We start from the raw sequence: 17,346 nt of genomic DNA on the forward strand, positions 1-17,346 counted from the left end.
AGACGCACTGCAAAGACTTCTCTCATCTCCAAAAATTTAACCTGTCAAATTTACCAAATTTCCAAAGTCTGGATCACAAATACTATCTTAGATAAGATGATGCTGAGCAGTTGTGTGGGGAACTAAGCACTGAGGAACTGATAAAGAAACTGTACTGTCAATATACATAGTGGTGTTCTTTTTTTAAAGGCTAAGTAAATACTACCTATTGTTTGGTTCCTAACAGAACAAAAGCAACACTGCCCACTAGTATTAGAAGAATTGTATGATGCTTACCTGCGACCACATTCTGAATATTTACCAATATTTTTTAATATTAAGGCAGCTGTTAATCGGATGTGTTTAGTTATTGGTCCCTCTTTTTCATCCTGTAAAAGGAAAGAAAAAAATGTTAAAGATCCATAGTAGTAGGTAATAATTAATATCTAATACTTGAGTCAACCAACGCTTACTGTGAAATCTCTGAAGACGAGGTTTCTTGATCCCCTCCTTAACGCCATTAGGGCAGCACTTGGATGATTCACAATGGCCTTCTGTGCTCTGGGAGCAGCAGGAGTACCCCCTACAGCTGGCGGCCTACATTAGCAAAGAAAGAATTAATAAACTTTACACCACGTTCTGATAAACTAACAACTTATTAACATATTTTGACAACTTTTTTTTTTTAATCTATTTGAACAGAGACAGAAAGATCCATTAATTTTTAGTGCTGATATGCAATTTGTCTTTTCTTTCCACAGCAAGAAACCTTACTGCAAAGCCATCAGAAGAGTCATAAGCTTTATTTTGTGTGGGGAATAAAAACCTGACCATTCTTGAAGAAGTACTGCTCATCACCAATGACATCTGTGATGGAAAGTAACAACATATTGTACTAATAACAGAGCTACTTTCCTGAAGCGTACCTACTTAAAGGAACGTTTTATTACATAGAATATAACAGGAACAGTGATAATGGCTATACAAACATCATCTGAGATTGGGGCAGGACTGTCCTAAAAATATAGCTGTTTAAAACTTGACACGGCTAGGACCATTAAACACTGAGACAATATAAAACACGTATTAGCTGTGCTTAGTAAGCAATGTAAGGCAACATGATCCAAGTTATGATCTAAGACATAAAACACTAAATTGTTAAATCATACCGAACATCTGTAAAACCAGTTACTGCAGCTTTCAAACAGATTAAGAACTTACTCAGTGTATTTTATAAAGCTGGTACAAATAAAGACAGTGAAAGCAAATCCTCAGTTTTCAGTATGAACACTGAAGTCAAAATTCTTCCACATGAAACGTTGAAATGAGCCATACAACTGGAGTTTAGAATGCGTAAGTGTGCAACTTAATGAATAAGTCTTTAAGTGTCATAATATCATCAAGCGATGATTGCAGCATCAGTGGTGAAATATCACTTCCATAAATTTAGTAATATCCTAGTACCCTAGCAGAACTAGGGTACCAGAACCCCAAGTAGTACCCTGGGTAGAACATATCAACATACTAAAAACAAAGTAGTGCTTGCAAAGGTAGTATAAATCAAACGTAAATGTGTTTGTCTTTTTTTTTTTTTTTTTTTAAATTAAAGCCAGCCTGTAAGAATATTAGAATATTGAGGCACTTTCCAGCAAAGAGAAGTGAAAGTCTTTACGAAGGAAAAAGAGAAGGGCAGGGGCTGAATTAAGGAACTGTTGGGAAATGACATATGCTTATAGAAGATTGCAGCACAGTAATTATTGATCTTCCTTTTTAATTCCTGGAACATTGTTGTTTTTCTTATATTGTGAAGAACAAGGATTTATCAACCGAGGCTGTTCCAAATGTCTCTCTTCAACAGCTATCATAATAGGATCTAGAAAGCTGAAGTACTTTTGCCTTGATTCTAGAAATACTGAAAAGGGGCAATTGTAATGAATACAGATTGCCTTCTCTTTTTGATTTTGGAAAAAAGGGTCTATAAAAGAGTTACTCAGATCTCAAGTAGACCGACTTGTGTCTCCATGCACATATGCATCTCAAGAACGTCTGGAGTTCTAAAATTTCTTACTTATGTTATCAATTTAATATCAGAAATTAATATCATATCATTCACTTTATGATTAAAGTTTCCCCATTCCCATGCTACATGAAGAACATTTTTGATAGCTCACACAACCACCTACGCTGACCTAATTAGGGAATTCTGCCTTACAAGAGGGCATGTATGAAAGCCTTTTTTTTTTTTTCCCTAATACACCTATCTGTGCCAATCCTAAAGAACCCTGCAGGAACAGAGCTATTGGATGTGTTATATGATGAAACTTTTCTGAAATGGCAGAGTTGAAACCACATCATACTAGTAGATTGTATCATCAGCCCTACGCTTCCCACTTACCAAGTATTTAAGACTATATTACCATCATTCTTCACTTTGTGGTTTTCAAAGGTCTGAATGCTGCTTAGTGTAATGAAACAAGGCACTATAATGCAACCATAAGTCTGTGCTGAGAAGTTTGGGGATTTTTATTTTTTTATATACAAACAAACTAAATTTCTCAGCTTTCATACTCTGTTTTCTCTCTGCTGCCTCCAGCAGCTCAGTAGCAATTTAACTAGCTACATCACAGTCTGCCTGTGATTACCAAGTAATCACAACTTTGGCTTGCAACAAAGGAAGTCCAGTTAGTTACTCACAAAGCCCTGGTCTTAATACACTTACACAAGTAACTGAGCCCTGAATAACCTCAACAGTAACACAACCATCCCCAAAACACCACAGAAACGTATCACACTCTATAGTATTTATTCCAGATGGCTGCAAAAACTCTGGGAAAAAGGAGAGCCAAACCTGAATCCAGGTAGCAGCACAAAATAAGAAGACCTAGAGGTCATGGTATTTATCTTCATTAACTTGTTTAAAACGATGTTTATTGTAAGAGTACCTGAATCAAATTAGCCCAAATTTTGACAATAAAACTGGAAGGAACACAGCAAGTTGTAAGACAACTCAGCTGAAAGAAAGAACACAACTGTACACAGCAAATTACTTTCCATTTGCATTACAACCACCTTTCTGTTACAATAAAATGCTGCCCAGTTGTGAAAAATCAGTAGAGTACATTATGAACAATGTTCACTACTGCGTGCTGACAAACATACCTTAAGGGACTACCTGCTCTTTTAATGGTAACTGTGACCATGTCTCCCACATCAGAATCTTTTCCCTCTTTTGCCTATTTTCTCTTAATGCAGTGGACTTCAAATTTGATTACTGTTATGGACTTTTATGAGTTTCACCTGATAAACCAAGTTATAAACACACAAATTCTTCCAATGATTTCTAATATTCTTATTTTCTCTATTGCTAAGGAGGCTCAGGTCTCTTACTTATTGGAAGGCTTCTGATTTCCTGCTTGCCCAAGTTCATCTTGCTTTAGTCCTGCAAGCAAAGCATCTCTGGAACAATGCTTATCCTGTTTGGGGAAAAAAGGAAGACAGAGTGTGTGAAATTTTCCCATGAAATCCTTACTGTTTTCTGAAGTAGTATGCGAAAGAAAATCTGCACCTGTAAATGGGTAATGAAGGAAAACCTCTGCCGCTGGAAAGGTTCACATCCCTCCCATAAGCACTGCCCTGGGTAGACATCTTTTCCTCCATGTTCAGTTGCTGCATGATAGAAGACCTGTGATGGTGTTTGAAACCACCTAAAAAAAAAAAAGGGGGAAAGGAAAATTTAAAGTTTTTTTTCAGTTAACGATAAAGGGCAACTATCACAAATATAACCCATACTGGCTACACATTTTTATTTTCTGAAAGAAAATATGAAATGATAAATGAGAAGATCTAAACGTCTAAATGAAAAAAGCATGTATATATATAATCAGTGAGCTACCAATAAATGGCAATATGGTTTTGCTGAATCTAATTGAAATATCTTTTTTTTTTTATTATTTTTAAATTTTACTCAAAAAATGCATCTTAATTACTACAGGTAACTTCTTTGCAATACAATAAAATAAGGTACAAAACTACAAGTGCTAAAAATTTGGATTTCATGTATTATTTTTTTCTGTTTTCCTTCTTTACTGGCAGTCATACTCGGACCTTATACGAACTTTAATTTGGAGAAATGGGATACAGACAATTCATCCTATTTGCTCTCAACACTTCATGCTTGACAAAACTGGTGGAAAATAAGGGATCAGTGTAAAATTAGTGCTTTTTAGCACCTGAATTTTAAATATCAAGGAAATGAATAGATGACATTTCCTGATACACACAGAAGTTGGAAGATGTCACTTATATGACCCCTTTCAACATACTCACTTAAACCTCTATTTTTAAGTGACTTCCCAAAATGTCAAACAAAGTGCTTTGCATCCCCACAGCCCCAAAGCATACGGCATTAGATACTTCAGCAAACAAAGTGCTTCTGCATCAACATAAGAGATGAAGTTGTATGAAGCCTGGCCCTGTAATACTCAGGAGTGTATATAATGTGTACATAATGTTTTTTTTTTTTTGATGTTCTATTTGGTGAAAGCCTGTTCGGCCTGATAAGGGTTTTCTTCCATGTCAGCATGATAGAAAAGTTACAGCTCATTTTGAATGCCACCTCAACAGTTCCTAGATCTGCATTTTCAAATTGTCACACGTGTTAAAATAACACATCTTTTGTTGTCTATTAGATGGTAATGTAGACTCAGTGTATTTCAAAACATACAAAATGAAAACTGGGGATGACTAAGATTTTTCTTTTTAGCCTAGATATATTTTAAAATATAACTCAAGCATCACAAATTACATCTCCTACTTCAAGAAACAAACAAAAAAAATGGCCAAAAGAAAAGAAGTACTTAGCCACTTACAATTCGTTTGAGTTCAAGTAACCCAGTTCATGACCACGTGCTTACGGCTTGACAGAATAGGCCTGGTAACACAGCTGCTGCCTTTTGGGGAGTCGTTACCACCCGCAGCCTTCACACCTTTGCTGGATGGAGGCCACCACCGCAGCAGTCTTACTGAAGAGGAAACGCCCCCACCTCAGCCACTCCAGTTCACATGCTGGCATTTCAGTTTCAATTAACACAAAACTTATTTGCGGTAAGATGTGGGACTGAACTCACCGGGCTGAACAGTGCCAAGAGGGAGATGACCCCAGCCAGAGACTTACAGGAAGCAGCCACGGGTGAGCTTAAGCCTACAGCAGTGGTTTATGGACAAGTTTGAGTCACCTCCTTCCATGTCCCACTGCTCAGCTCAGTGCTGCCCTTCGTGCAACACTTGGGATTGATACACAGGCCTAAGCATCACCTGCTGTTACCTGAACCTCACGGCAGTGTCAAAGGGCTCATTTCATGCAAAGACAAACCTTCGTTATGAACTGAATCCTACTGCAATAACCGCCTGTAATTCAGCAGTTACCTTCCACACAGCAATACATATTGCTTTATTAAAAAATAAAAATAAGAATATCCATCTTTTCCATCCCAGCTGTTACTGAATGGAAGCTGGGAAGAAACACCTGCCTTGTGCTGTTGGTCCAAACAGAAAATACAATGAATATACAGTGTTTTACATCTACATTTGCTCAACAGCAAAAGCTGATCTTTCAGAGAAAAGAGACATCTTTCCACAATAAAGGAGAAAGTCAGTACGTAAACTTAAGTCTAGCAGTTTATGAATAATCCCTGGCATGGATGAAACAAATTTCCTGGCATACATGAAACCCCAAATGTAGTTTGAAACACTTTATTCAACACAGCTTTATTTTTCTTAAAGCCTCACCGTTTCAACAGTGTTTGTTTGTTCACTCTATAATGCATTCAGTGCTATACTTCAAGCAGTGATCTAAAAAGACTCAGATTTACTACAACTTTGTGAGGAAAAACTACTTTTGGCAGTACAAAATTCTATTCAATAACTTAGGCAGCATAGTCAGACTCTATAATACTAGTTTGCAAAATTTAAAATTTATTCAGAAAAGAAATATCTATTTATTCATGAGCCTTAAATCAACATTTCGCTATAGTAATAAAAAACCTTAAGTACTGAGAATATGGTCAGTTGAACCTAAACTCTTCGTTTCACACTTAATTTCTCCATCATTCTGTTCAGCTGCTGCACAGACTTAATAGCTGATCTGACAGGCAGTGGAGATTCGATAGCAATTCCAATTTATTTTTTAAATATAAAGCAATTTAAGAGCAGACATCTCCTGCCTACTTGTGAAACAAAGTAACAGCTTTTAAATTAACCTGCTTACAATTAGCAGCACTTGCAGACAGCTGAACTTCAAAGGAAAACACCTACTTTCTGCACCAACCATAATGCAAAGCAGCATGCTGACAGCTTTCAGAGCTTTACCTCCACTTCAGATACTGAACCAGAACTCATCTGGGAGAGGCTGATCGTTACAAGTATTTGCATATAGCTGGGCCTGATCTCGTTGTGGTCTTCAGATACTACAAGTAATGAGGACTGTGTAACGTACAGGTTATATACATCAAACTCTGCAGGGTGAGGTACCAACCTCTTAGTGTAACGCTTCCAAATTAAATTCAAAAACAAAGCAAGAGAAGCCAGCAAAAACAACCACACCTTTGGAATCCTGCTTATCAACATTTATTATGACTGTCAATAAAATGTTTCTGAGGGCCTTCACTGCCTCCTGCAATGCAGACTGGAAGGAACACTTAATGCTACTATATTGTGAGAATAAAACTAACAGACATGCTCACAGAACACAAGGGTAAATGACCGTCAAATTAATCCACTGTCCTATCTTCCTGGTAAACCATGAATACCACAAAAGAAGCACTGTTCAATCACAGTGGTATCACAACGATAAACCTGCCTGCTTAATACCTAAGGGCTAGGCAAACATGAATCCAAGTATTGGATGCAAAAGTAACAAGGCAGGCTAATAACTCACTCAAAAGAAACTGATTTCCTGCTTAAACAACAATAGGAGCAGCAAAGATTGTAGCTGTTTTCAGTGTAACTCTCAATAATAGGTGGCAGTTCCAGATTTTTATGGCAATTAGAAACAGGAAGCTACAGGAGATTCGATGCTGCTGATTTTTATCAAGCTGTTGAAAGAATATGCATAAGCTATATGCATATGATTAAGTTGCTAACTTAACATTTTGATTCTTTCTTCACCACTAAGAATGCTGAGTGTAAGATTTGTCAAAACTCTTTTTAGGCTGGGGCTGAAATAAATATTTAAAAATCAGTGTAAGAAAAAGAGATGTGTACTACAAGGACTAGATTTCAACAATGCAAAATCTCTGAAGGCTTTAAAAGTAACGGGACAACTATGAACAAAAACCGGTATAGTAACTACAGGAGAAACTAAAGCAAAAGTACAGTATCTTTAAAATACAAGGCAGAGATCAACTTGTAAAATATTGACCCTGTAGCTCTTGACTCCAGTTTCAGGAAAAATTACCAGAATAATACCTTAAAACAGACTTGGAAGAAGACTGATAACTGTATTGTTCCTCCTCCTGCCCCAAGATTTGTCTGCACGTATGTACATCTTAGTTCACATGACATCAGCTTGTTCCACGGCTAGATGCCACTTCAATTCTACACAACTCATCCTACACGACTGAAGACATAGACAAAAGTTGGTGACTAGCTTATGCTTCAAAACTGTAATTCATCAAACTCTTCAAGATGGTATAAATTGCCAAAGCTTCTGTTAGGAACTACTCCCAAATTTTCACTTCTATCCCAGTATATCCACTCTTCTACCAACAAAGGTATTTATATGTATTTATTGTGAAGCTAGTGGAGTATGGATGGATCTAGAGCTGTACTTATTCTATAGCCTTACATCCATTTATTACATAGCAATAAATTGTGTCACCTACCAAAGACACAAAAATCACTTTTAAGGTGAAATTAAGGCAAGGATTTAAAAAGCCACAGTAGATATCTATAGTACCAGCCAGAATCTTACATAAAATCCATATATCTTGGCATTGACTTAATGGTCTTTTAATTGTTTGTAAGGAATGAAAGAAACAGAACCTACAACTTAATGGGTCTACAAATTAACTGTCCTTCAGTATTCCTCCTCTAAGTTTTGTTCAAATGCCTCATTTTCACCATTAGTTCCAATAGTTCTAATTTTTCCATAGTTCCATTCCTACTTTCTGAATGTCTACACACCAGCTTTCTGTCAAATCAGCTCATCTTTATGCTCCCTTCGTCTTGTCCTACAACTACAAAGTGTCTCATCCTTTTTCTTGCCCATTCTAAACTTACCTAATTTCTGTCACTGTTTTCAAAGTGGCTATTTGACAACTACCTTTGTTTCAGAAGTCTGTACCCTTCACCGAGAACTTCTCACGCTCACAAACCAACGTTATTTTAAAAATCAGTATCCAAAACTCTGTTAGCTCACCCCTCTTCTTTTTTTCCTAAATAAAAATATCTTTTTTATGGACAAAAACAGCAAATCAAACAAGTCCAATCATTGCTGTCCAATCTTATGGCTAAGTGCCTTTTTACTTCCTTGTGTGACATGGCGTCCTGTGGTGCACAAATGGCACCAATAATAACTAAAATTAGTCATAACCTAAACAAGACTTTGACCAGGACAAAGAATTGCAACACCCTGCTCTTGCAGAACTGGAAACACAGGAATTATATTAAAGGATGGATACATAAAATAACGTCTAGATATTATTTGTAACTGGAGTACAGTCACTATTTTTCTATTTGCAACGCAGAGAACAAGCATCAGAGCTAGAATTATTTTTTCTTGCTCAACTATATGGAAGTATATTATTTATAACTGAAGAACCAATATATTAAAAGAAAGCCACCAAATACGTTTTACGTTCTGAAGTATAATTGAAAGCAGCTAAATGACTTGCGCTCTTCCATCCCCTCAACATTTTTCACTTGTTCTTTTCCCTCTTAACCACGTATAAGGTACCTTAAGGAAACGAAATGGATAGAACTTGTCATATAACTTTACAAGCATCGGCTAATTATTAGTAGAACTTAGTTAAATAAAAGAGCCATTTACTTTTTACAAGATTGCCACAGACACATGAAGTTCTGTCCAGGTTTCTTCATTTGCTCTGCATGCTGACTTGCTGCAGTGTATGAAGGTGGCTGCAAATTGATCTGCTGGCCTTGTACTTGCACAGTAGGTATTGACGTCGCAGGTGTGCTCTGCAGAAAGGGTTAAAACACAGTTTTAAACAGGGCATATAACAAGACATGACACATACAGTTTGCTATTTGCTCAAAGATCTTTTGTTCTATGTTTCAATCAACCAACAATTTTCCAGATTTTAACAGTTTAATCTCCAAATAAGCATTAACAGACATAATAAAGAGGGATAGATACAACTTTTACACTTTTTACAGCATTTACTTTATTGTTATTATTTATGCAGAAGTTTCTAGCATTCAGACTCCTACATCTTATGCTAAATTCAAATACAGAATTATGAATGCAAAGGTATTTCTCAAGGGCACCAGTGGAAGAAAGGTTCTCTTTATTTTGCAAACGCTTTATTTGTTCTTAAAGAAAAACTGCAAACACAAGGGGTTGTAGTATCATCAGCACAGGGATTACTTTGCTTTCCCATTTAATGTAGTAGAAAATGTTGCTTAAAAGTAAGATGAGCACTGATAATCTAAAACTGCTCTTTGATGAAATGGTTTCACACGCTGCAGCTGTGGAATTCTTGAAGCATCTCATTAGTACACACCAGTCTGTGTTACACAGTACGTAACAAAAGGTAAACTCAACAATGCTGAAAAAAACACCATCAAAGACCAGTTGGCTCAAACCATGACTTTTTTTTTCTCCTCAAAACTTTGCAAATGATATAATTAAGCTCTTGTAAATCTGCACGTCCCTTTATGTAACACACCAGAACATCTAAGCATGCTGTGCTACTTGCGTACAGTGAAATACAAACAGCTCAAAAAGACGTTCCCCTTGCTTTCTCACAACTTTATGAGGATCTTATTCTAACATTAAATAAAAAATATCTTAAGTCAACTACAAAGTTCAAACTCGATGTGTGTTTTTGTGTGTTTTTTTTTTCCCTTCCCCCTCCCCTCTGAGTAATAAAAATACCGAATGCTGATTGCCCCACTTCGGAACGCTGTTTACTTTAGAATACTGATTCTCTTCTTCCTTTTTTTTCCTAGAAGTCTCTGGCTGGCCAGGCACTTATAAGAAGGAGGACAGTAAAAATATTAAGCTTTTGAATACTGTCTAGCAAAGTTGTTTTATTCCCTACTGACAGAAAAGGAATGCATTGCTGTTCAAGAGCCCAAATAAAACCACTTTTAAATCCACTTTCATGCGGTGCACCCAACACCGCGCTGACATCATTACAGCCCTGTTACTGAACAGCTGCAGATTTTAACTGCAAAGAAACAGCTAAGTGCAACTTCTGACATGTCTTTGGAAACTGCTCCTAAGTTTTCTTGCTGCTACTCTCCAAAACTCTCCCAAGGTACAGTCCCTCCTTACAACACATTATTAGCTACAATAACATAGCCAAAAGGACAGCAGAAAAAGTCTTATCAAAACCAAAATACCCCCACGTCTAAGCAAAAATCTTGACAAAAAAGAGGCAAAAACTCAGCGAAACTCCAGAGCACAGCATGACTATTACAGGATGCCTGTTGCTGGTGTATGAGAAAAGCTGCAAGAAGAGACTTGAGCCCATTAGTCATAAATACAAATTGTTTTGGACTCTGCAATTATTTTCACTCCAAGATCTCTAAGCCCTTTAACAGATTAGGAAAGGGATTTTCACAATGTCTTTTTTAACACAGGTACACACGGGCACACCCCCTTTTAGGATCCACCTCCCTTTAACGAGGTGTTTTTAAAGCGAAGCTGAAAGTAAAATCCTCGAGAGTCAGCAGCACGGCTTGTTTTGCAGTCTTCACTTAGCATCCTCCTGTCAGTACATAACGATGGTCTTTGTGCAACTTTTTTATCCCCACAGAACTTGTGGCTCATTTAATGTGCTGAAGAGAGTGAGATTACTGAATTAATTCAGGATTTCGTTTAATTCACATCACTCAATGCATGGTTCGTGTATTATTTACTCCATTCTACGCAAACCCTGCAATTAATCCGGAATTATGAATTTTCTCAAGGGTTTTCCTGGCAAGCTCTCCTAGTGGTATTCTAAGGTCTTAAACAATTTTTTAATGAGATGGTATTATTTTAAATAATGAGAGCTGAGATATTAAATACAAAATGTTAAACGCTGCAAATGAAAGAATTCGGAAAGGGAAACAATTTTGAGGACAAAAAGTTAAAATCAATTCCCTCCCTCCAACTCCTTCCTACCCTATTCTTCTATGAGGAAAAAAAATACAAAGCTGGTAGACTGAAAAGAAACATATAAGATAATTGTTGTTTAGTGTTCTCTTATTACTGTTGCACTGTGGAGTAGGGTAACTTTGTTCCAACTTGTAGCATTAGCTGGTTACAACACCCATAAGCTTCTAAGTCCAATGTGTTGCGCATCCATCATTTGGGCTGATTATATTCTATACATCAACAGAGGAAGGGAAGTCGCATTTGTTTTCCTAGGTCTTATTTTAGAAACAAAAATTCTGTGTTTGAACATCGTAAAGCTTTCCTTTCTTCATACCAGAGACCTGAAATACTCATATTTTTATTTTTTTCCCCTGCTTTATTTTCATGTGTTGATTTAAATAATGCACGATATGCTGGAAATCACTGACCTCAGGTGTGAAACTCCTTTATTCCAGCACGCACCTAGAAATGCTTGCTATGTGATACTTTCTTTACAGTACTGATACATAATGACTATGCAAACTTAGTTCTCTGCGTTAATGAACTAAGTATAGCGTTTCACCCCCTCTAATAAATTATTTCTCAGGGAAGTACCATAGAAAGAAGTTTCCTCGTGTCATCAGGTATTTCACAAGATTCCCTCCACTAGCAACAACATGAAATAATCTCAGGTTCCTCACGAAACCCACTGCCCAGTATTCCAGCACACCTGACAGTTTTACAGCCTCTTTCTATACTCTGGCTAACTCCCTCCACGATCACAATTAGCAGCTGACACCACTTAGCACTTCTACAAATCAAACCTCACTGGACCCCAGGACTGCACAGTACCTCTAGCATCAGCATCCTAGCTCTCGTTTGAAACGCATAGCCAGGTCATGAAACCACCTTCACAGATCACTGAATGCCGTTTTAAGGACTTGTGGGTCCTTATACAAGATATAAGTCCACAACTTTTTGAGAAACTAAATCCTAACTAAAGCAGAGCAGTTAAATACACAGTATTTGTATTACATACACACATATATAAGGAACAAATCTATGTTTAGGGAGTTCCCAACTCAAACAATCTAAGCCACTCCACGAAGTTTGCCCCAAATTACCATTACTTCCACACAAACTGACCTGGTAACCGTGTTTGCCATGATCTGGGAGCCCTACAACACCACACATTGTGTTAAAGCAGCTAAGACATCGCACAAAGAACCTGAAGCAGCTTTTGAGAGAGGCACAGAAATACCATTCTCTGACAAACTGATTCCTTCTTTTATTGCCCTTTGAGAGCAACCCCTAAGACAGCATGCTCTGAACTCCTTCATACACTTCATGGGAGCGTTGCTGCATTCCCTGTTGTCGATTACCTGGGTCTCTGCAGCAAGATCTCAACTCAAGGCACATCTCTCAGCTTGCAGAAGAGGTGTACAGATGCAAAAGCCCAAGTTTGAATGCTGAAAGTTAGGGGTTTTGTAACTTCACGGTCCACGGAGTAAAACTGAGCGATGCAGACTGCTGGCCTTCAATGGTTTTTCTCAGAAGAATATACTGACCATATACTAAAGATAGCAGAAAAAAACAACTGCTGTCACTGCTTCATCACCCGTGGGCTCTTCACCTGCACTGCTGATGAAGGACATCTCAAACACAGCACCAGCCGTGACCTGCCTTAGCCCAGGTTCAGTGCTGGGTAAAGGCAGCTCTCTGCTCTCACGAGCAGACGCTGCCCCACACTCAGCTTGACTTGATGTGGCTGGAGCCAGTCAGGCCCTCCTAGCACCATGTCCCTGTTACCAGAAGTGTGCTTTGATTCAGAGCAGAAGGCAAGGTCCTATATGGAAATGTGGCAAACGTTGAAGCACAGCTAGCAAGCCTAGCTGAACTGGAGCTGCCCTTGCGAGAACCATCAGGGTCCCTGCAGTGCACCTCCCAGCACGGCAGGTTCTGGGTCAGGCACAGGTCCTGCCCAGAAAGCAGATTTCTTTGTCCAGCTACTGCGATCCCTGTACGATAGAGAGCTGGGACTACAGACACGAAGAATTCTTTGAAGTAGAAATTAAAAAGTGCAGAAAAAATATCGAGATCTTTTTTTTTTTCCCAGTTACCTTAACTTTAATTAATCTTAATTTTACCTTTACTTTGCCAGCTGCCTTTTACTACAGTCATTTCTTCAGGATAACAATGTCACTTCTGAATTGACCACACAAAGGCCAGGAAGGAGGTACTGGCCTCATCAAGAACCTGGCACAGGTGATTAAACACAGAGGAGGATGCTTTAAAGAATGGTTTCCCATCTTGCTCCCTGGGCCAATGGAAACAAGAATATACTGCAGGGGAGATAAACATGATGGGTAGCCAAGATTAACAATGCTGGCTACATTATTCTCCAAGCACATTCCTTGAATTATGTCACTGATGCTGACTTGAGAGACAGCTGTTTGGTCACTCCCCCAGTTCAGTTCGAAGAAAATCTTTTGACAGCAGTCTTTAAAGAATTACAATTTACGCAAAGTAATAATAATAATAATAATAATAATAATAATAATAATAATAATAAAAACACATTATTTTTAGAGTCTACACTTAAGACTGGCTGTTAAAATTTTGCTTACAGCTGAGTACTGTATTGTATTGCAACACTTCAAACTACGTTTTTTTTTTAGTATATATTTTACTACCTACCCTACACATTGCTATTATAGATAAACTTTAAAATGATACAGAAGATCCTCTTAAAATTCTGCTCTCTCAGATATCTTTCTGCATTGAAATGGCTGAACAGTACCTGGGCTGCATCACCAGCAGTGTGGCCAGCAGGGCGAGGGAGGTGATTCTCCCCTCTCTTCTGCTCTCGTGAGACCCCACCTGGGGTGCTGTGTTCAGCTGTGGGGCTCCCAACACAAGAAGGACATGGAGCTGTTAGACTGAGTCCAGAGGAGGGCCACAAGGATGACCAGAGGGCTGGAGCACCTCTCCTATTAAGACAGGCTGAGGGAGTCTGGGGTTGTTCAGCCTGGAGAAGAGAAGGTTCTGGGGAGACCTCATTGTAGCCTTCCAGTACCTAAAGGGGGACTACAGGAAAGCTGGGGCTCTTGTCAGGGAGTGTAGGGATAGGACAAAGAGTAACGGATTTAAGCTGAACAAGGGTAGGTTTCTATTAGACATTCAGAATAAATCCTTTACTGTGAGGGTGGTGAGGCCCTGGCACAGGCTGCCCAGAGCAGCTGTGGGTGCCCCATCCCTGGAGGTGCTCAAGGCCAGGCTGGATGGGGCTTTGGGCAACCTGGGCTGGTGGGAGGTGTCCCTGCCATGGCGGGGGGGATTGGGACTGGGTGGGCTTTGAGGTCCCTTCCAGCCCAAACCATTCTGTGAGGCTACGATGTTGCTGCTACAGCATGGGTCGCACTGAACTCTACTACACAAATGCAAGCTCTTAACACCTGCACAGCCCACTTGCAGATCAGGCACTTGAGCCTATTCAAAGGAGAAGGAGATTTTATCTCTAGACTGAGTGGCTTTAGATTGAGATATTGGCCAAAAAAAGGAAGTCCTGTATATCTGTGAAAACTGAAAGCTCAGAGGTTTCTACTAACCAGAACGGATTGTTTACAAAACACCCTAAGGCATTTCACGAACAAGAGCTCCTCCATTTGGGCACAAGAGCTCCCTGTCTGCGAGGAGCAACAAAACCCCATGGTCTGGGGCCAGAAACAGCCTGCACCTCCATTTCACAGAGCCAACACTGCCATTCTCTTTATGGATTCACAGATAACTATTTTAGCATGATGTCTGCCCTATTCAAAGCCCTACTGCGCCTCCAGCAGGAGCACACACTAGGTGCCAGTGTCACGGGGCCCTGCTGACATGCAGAGCTCTGTGCAGCTTCAAAGCACTCGGCTTTTCTTCACCCATCACCTGGATGTGCAAACCCTTATGTAAATAAGTTTACATTAACATTAAATGGTTAATTATTACATATCGTGGAATTTACAGATAAATATTACTGAAATGTTCATGTTTAGCTTCCTCAGGCCAATGGAATGTATTAAAAGGCAACACAGGCTGAAGACGAACATAGCAGGACTTGAGCACAAGGTAGGGGTCAGGTGGCTGGCAAGGCACTAAAGCAAATGTTCTTTTCTTGTTGCTCAACTGCTAAGGTTTAAGTCTGCTTGCAACAGTGTGCCTCACAAGCAAAGAGCAGTAACAGCGCAGAGATTCTGTATTTGGGTACTTCCAGCTGAGAAACTCATTTGCTCTGTGACTAGGAATGAATTACACCTCCTGGGGCTACACACCTGCTTTCTGCTGCATGGTAATTCTCAGCTTCCCAATCAACGGAGAGCAGGAGCAAATAGTTCAGGCAACGCTTACGCGGTTTTTGCCACCTAAATTTCCACACAAGCACGTTTCAAGTGGGCGGCCAGAAGAGAAACAGGGATGCTTTGTTTATGAGGGGATGACAGTGATGAGCAGGGAAGTGATTACTTAAAAAGCCAGATCAGGCAATTCACATCTGATTCGCTCACTCGTAGAAACCTGGCATAATATCAGAGCGCTTCTTCAAAACACAAACCCATTGGGGTAAACCAACGTGGTTATGTTCAACAGATGCTTCGGAGGAGTTTGAAGAGGAGTAAGGAAAAAATGGAAAAGAAAAAGTACACAGGTAGGTAATTACTCATTTCTTTTTCCTTTTCATCCACCACACCAGCACAATGCCTCAGGAAAGCCATAATCCAGGAACCAAAAGCAGAGAAATAAAAGAAAAGAAAGCTAAGAAAGTAAAGTGCCAACTCTGTCTCCTCACAAGGCCACATTTCAAGGGCTTACCAAATACAGATGGAGATATAAGAGAAAAAAAATCCAACACTGTGCATCATACATTCCTTTCATGACATAACTCATATACCCATAGCTCAATTTTTGTAGGAATATACAGAAGTCAGTATATATGTAGTTATTTTTCAGCCAGTCCTGCTGACATGCAATTAACACTGAACCATCACAGACTGTACCCGAAACACACCTGTATTTGTCTAGCTGCATGCAGAGAGCACCACACGGGCTGTCTCACAAACATGAAGTTTGTAATTGTTGCAGGCCATTTTCCCCCCTCAGGCATACAGTAGCAGCCCATTTCATAGTACCCTTCACATCATGAAACCAACCTGAACTTTTACGTTCCCTGAAGAATTATTTCACTTTTTTTCTTGCCTTCTCTTTGCTGCTCCCCCTCCTCTGCTTTATTTATCTTTCCTTATCTTTGGTTCAAGCATCTTCCCTTTCTCTCCTCTGCTGTTCATGACAACTTATCCTGCTACAGCTGCATAAGCAACGCTCTCCTCCTCCCTCTTCTGTCCTCTGCATCTCCTTTTCCAGCCTTCCTGCTGTGGTCAAATTTTATTACAGATTTTCTTCCTCTATTCCTTTCTCACTTCTCTGAAATACATACTCTAGTTTAAAATAAAATTTCAAGATGACAGACAAGCAGGAAATCACATAATAACAGCCTCAGCAACTATGTAATTTTGCTGTAGCTAATATCCCTTTATTTCCTGTCCCTCACCATTTTTCTTCCATGGGTTGCATTTATACTAAACTTCACGCTGTTTGCAGAGAGAAGCATCTTCCCCTATTTCTTCTGCAAGAGACAAAGTACAGGCTAGGTGCTCTAGAGAGGATAAAACAATGCAGATGTTCGAGTGAAACAAGTGTCCCTTAGCTGCTGCCTTTCAACAAGTCAGAGACAAGCAAGCTGCTTATCATACGAGGAAGGCTCTCAAAATGGGAGGGAAAAAATAATTTGGTATGAATTTACAGTACCTAAACCCAACAGTCACTACTAAAACCCACACTGAGTTAGCGAGAATTAGGCTACGTACTATTTCTGGGTGTCTCGAACCTACTCCTAAAAGCAGACTCAATATTGGAAATACTTTAGCATCTGCTTTTCCAGCATAACAATGGCTGTTTGCAGCAGCCAGACACCTTTGGAAAAAAAAGAGCTAGCCAGGTAGCACTTCTAGGCCAACACACATTTTAAAGAA

General features: G+C 39.2%; 1 protein-coding gene across 1 annotated transcript in view; it reads right to left on the bottom strand.

The window, feature by feature from the left end:
• ARID2 (AT-rich interaction domain 2) overlaps positions 1–17,346 on the bottom strand; it is a 103,078-nt gene that overhangs the window by 3,608 nt on the left and 82,124 nt on the right. Inside the window, exons 16-20 of the mRNA XM_084294825.1 lie at positions 9,026–9,174; positions 3,545–3,683; positions 3,367–3,452; positions 453–576; positions 277–368 (exon numbers count right to left, since the gene is read on the bottom strand). Of these exons, the coding sequence (XP_084150951.1) occupies positions 277–368; positions 453–576; positions 3,367–3,452; positions 3,545–3,683; positions 9,026–9,174 (590 nt within the window). The remainder of the gene's footprint in view (positions 1–276; positions 369–452; positions 577–3,366; positions 3,453–3,544; positions 3,684–9,025; positions 9,175–17,346) is intronic.

This window comes from Netta rufina, assembly GCF_964035555.1.
Source record: "Netta rufina genome assembly, chromosome: 1".
Taxonomy (NCBI): Eukaryota; Metazoa; Chordata; class Aves; order Anseriformes; family Anatidae; genus Netta; species Netta rufina.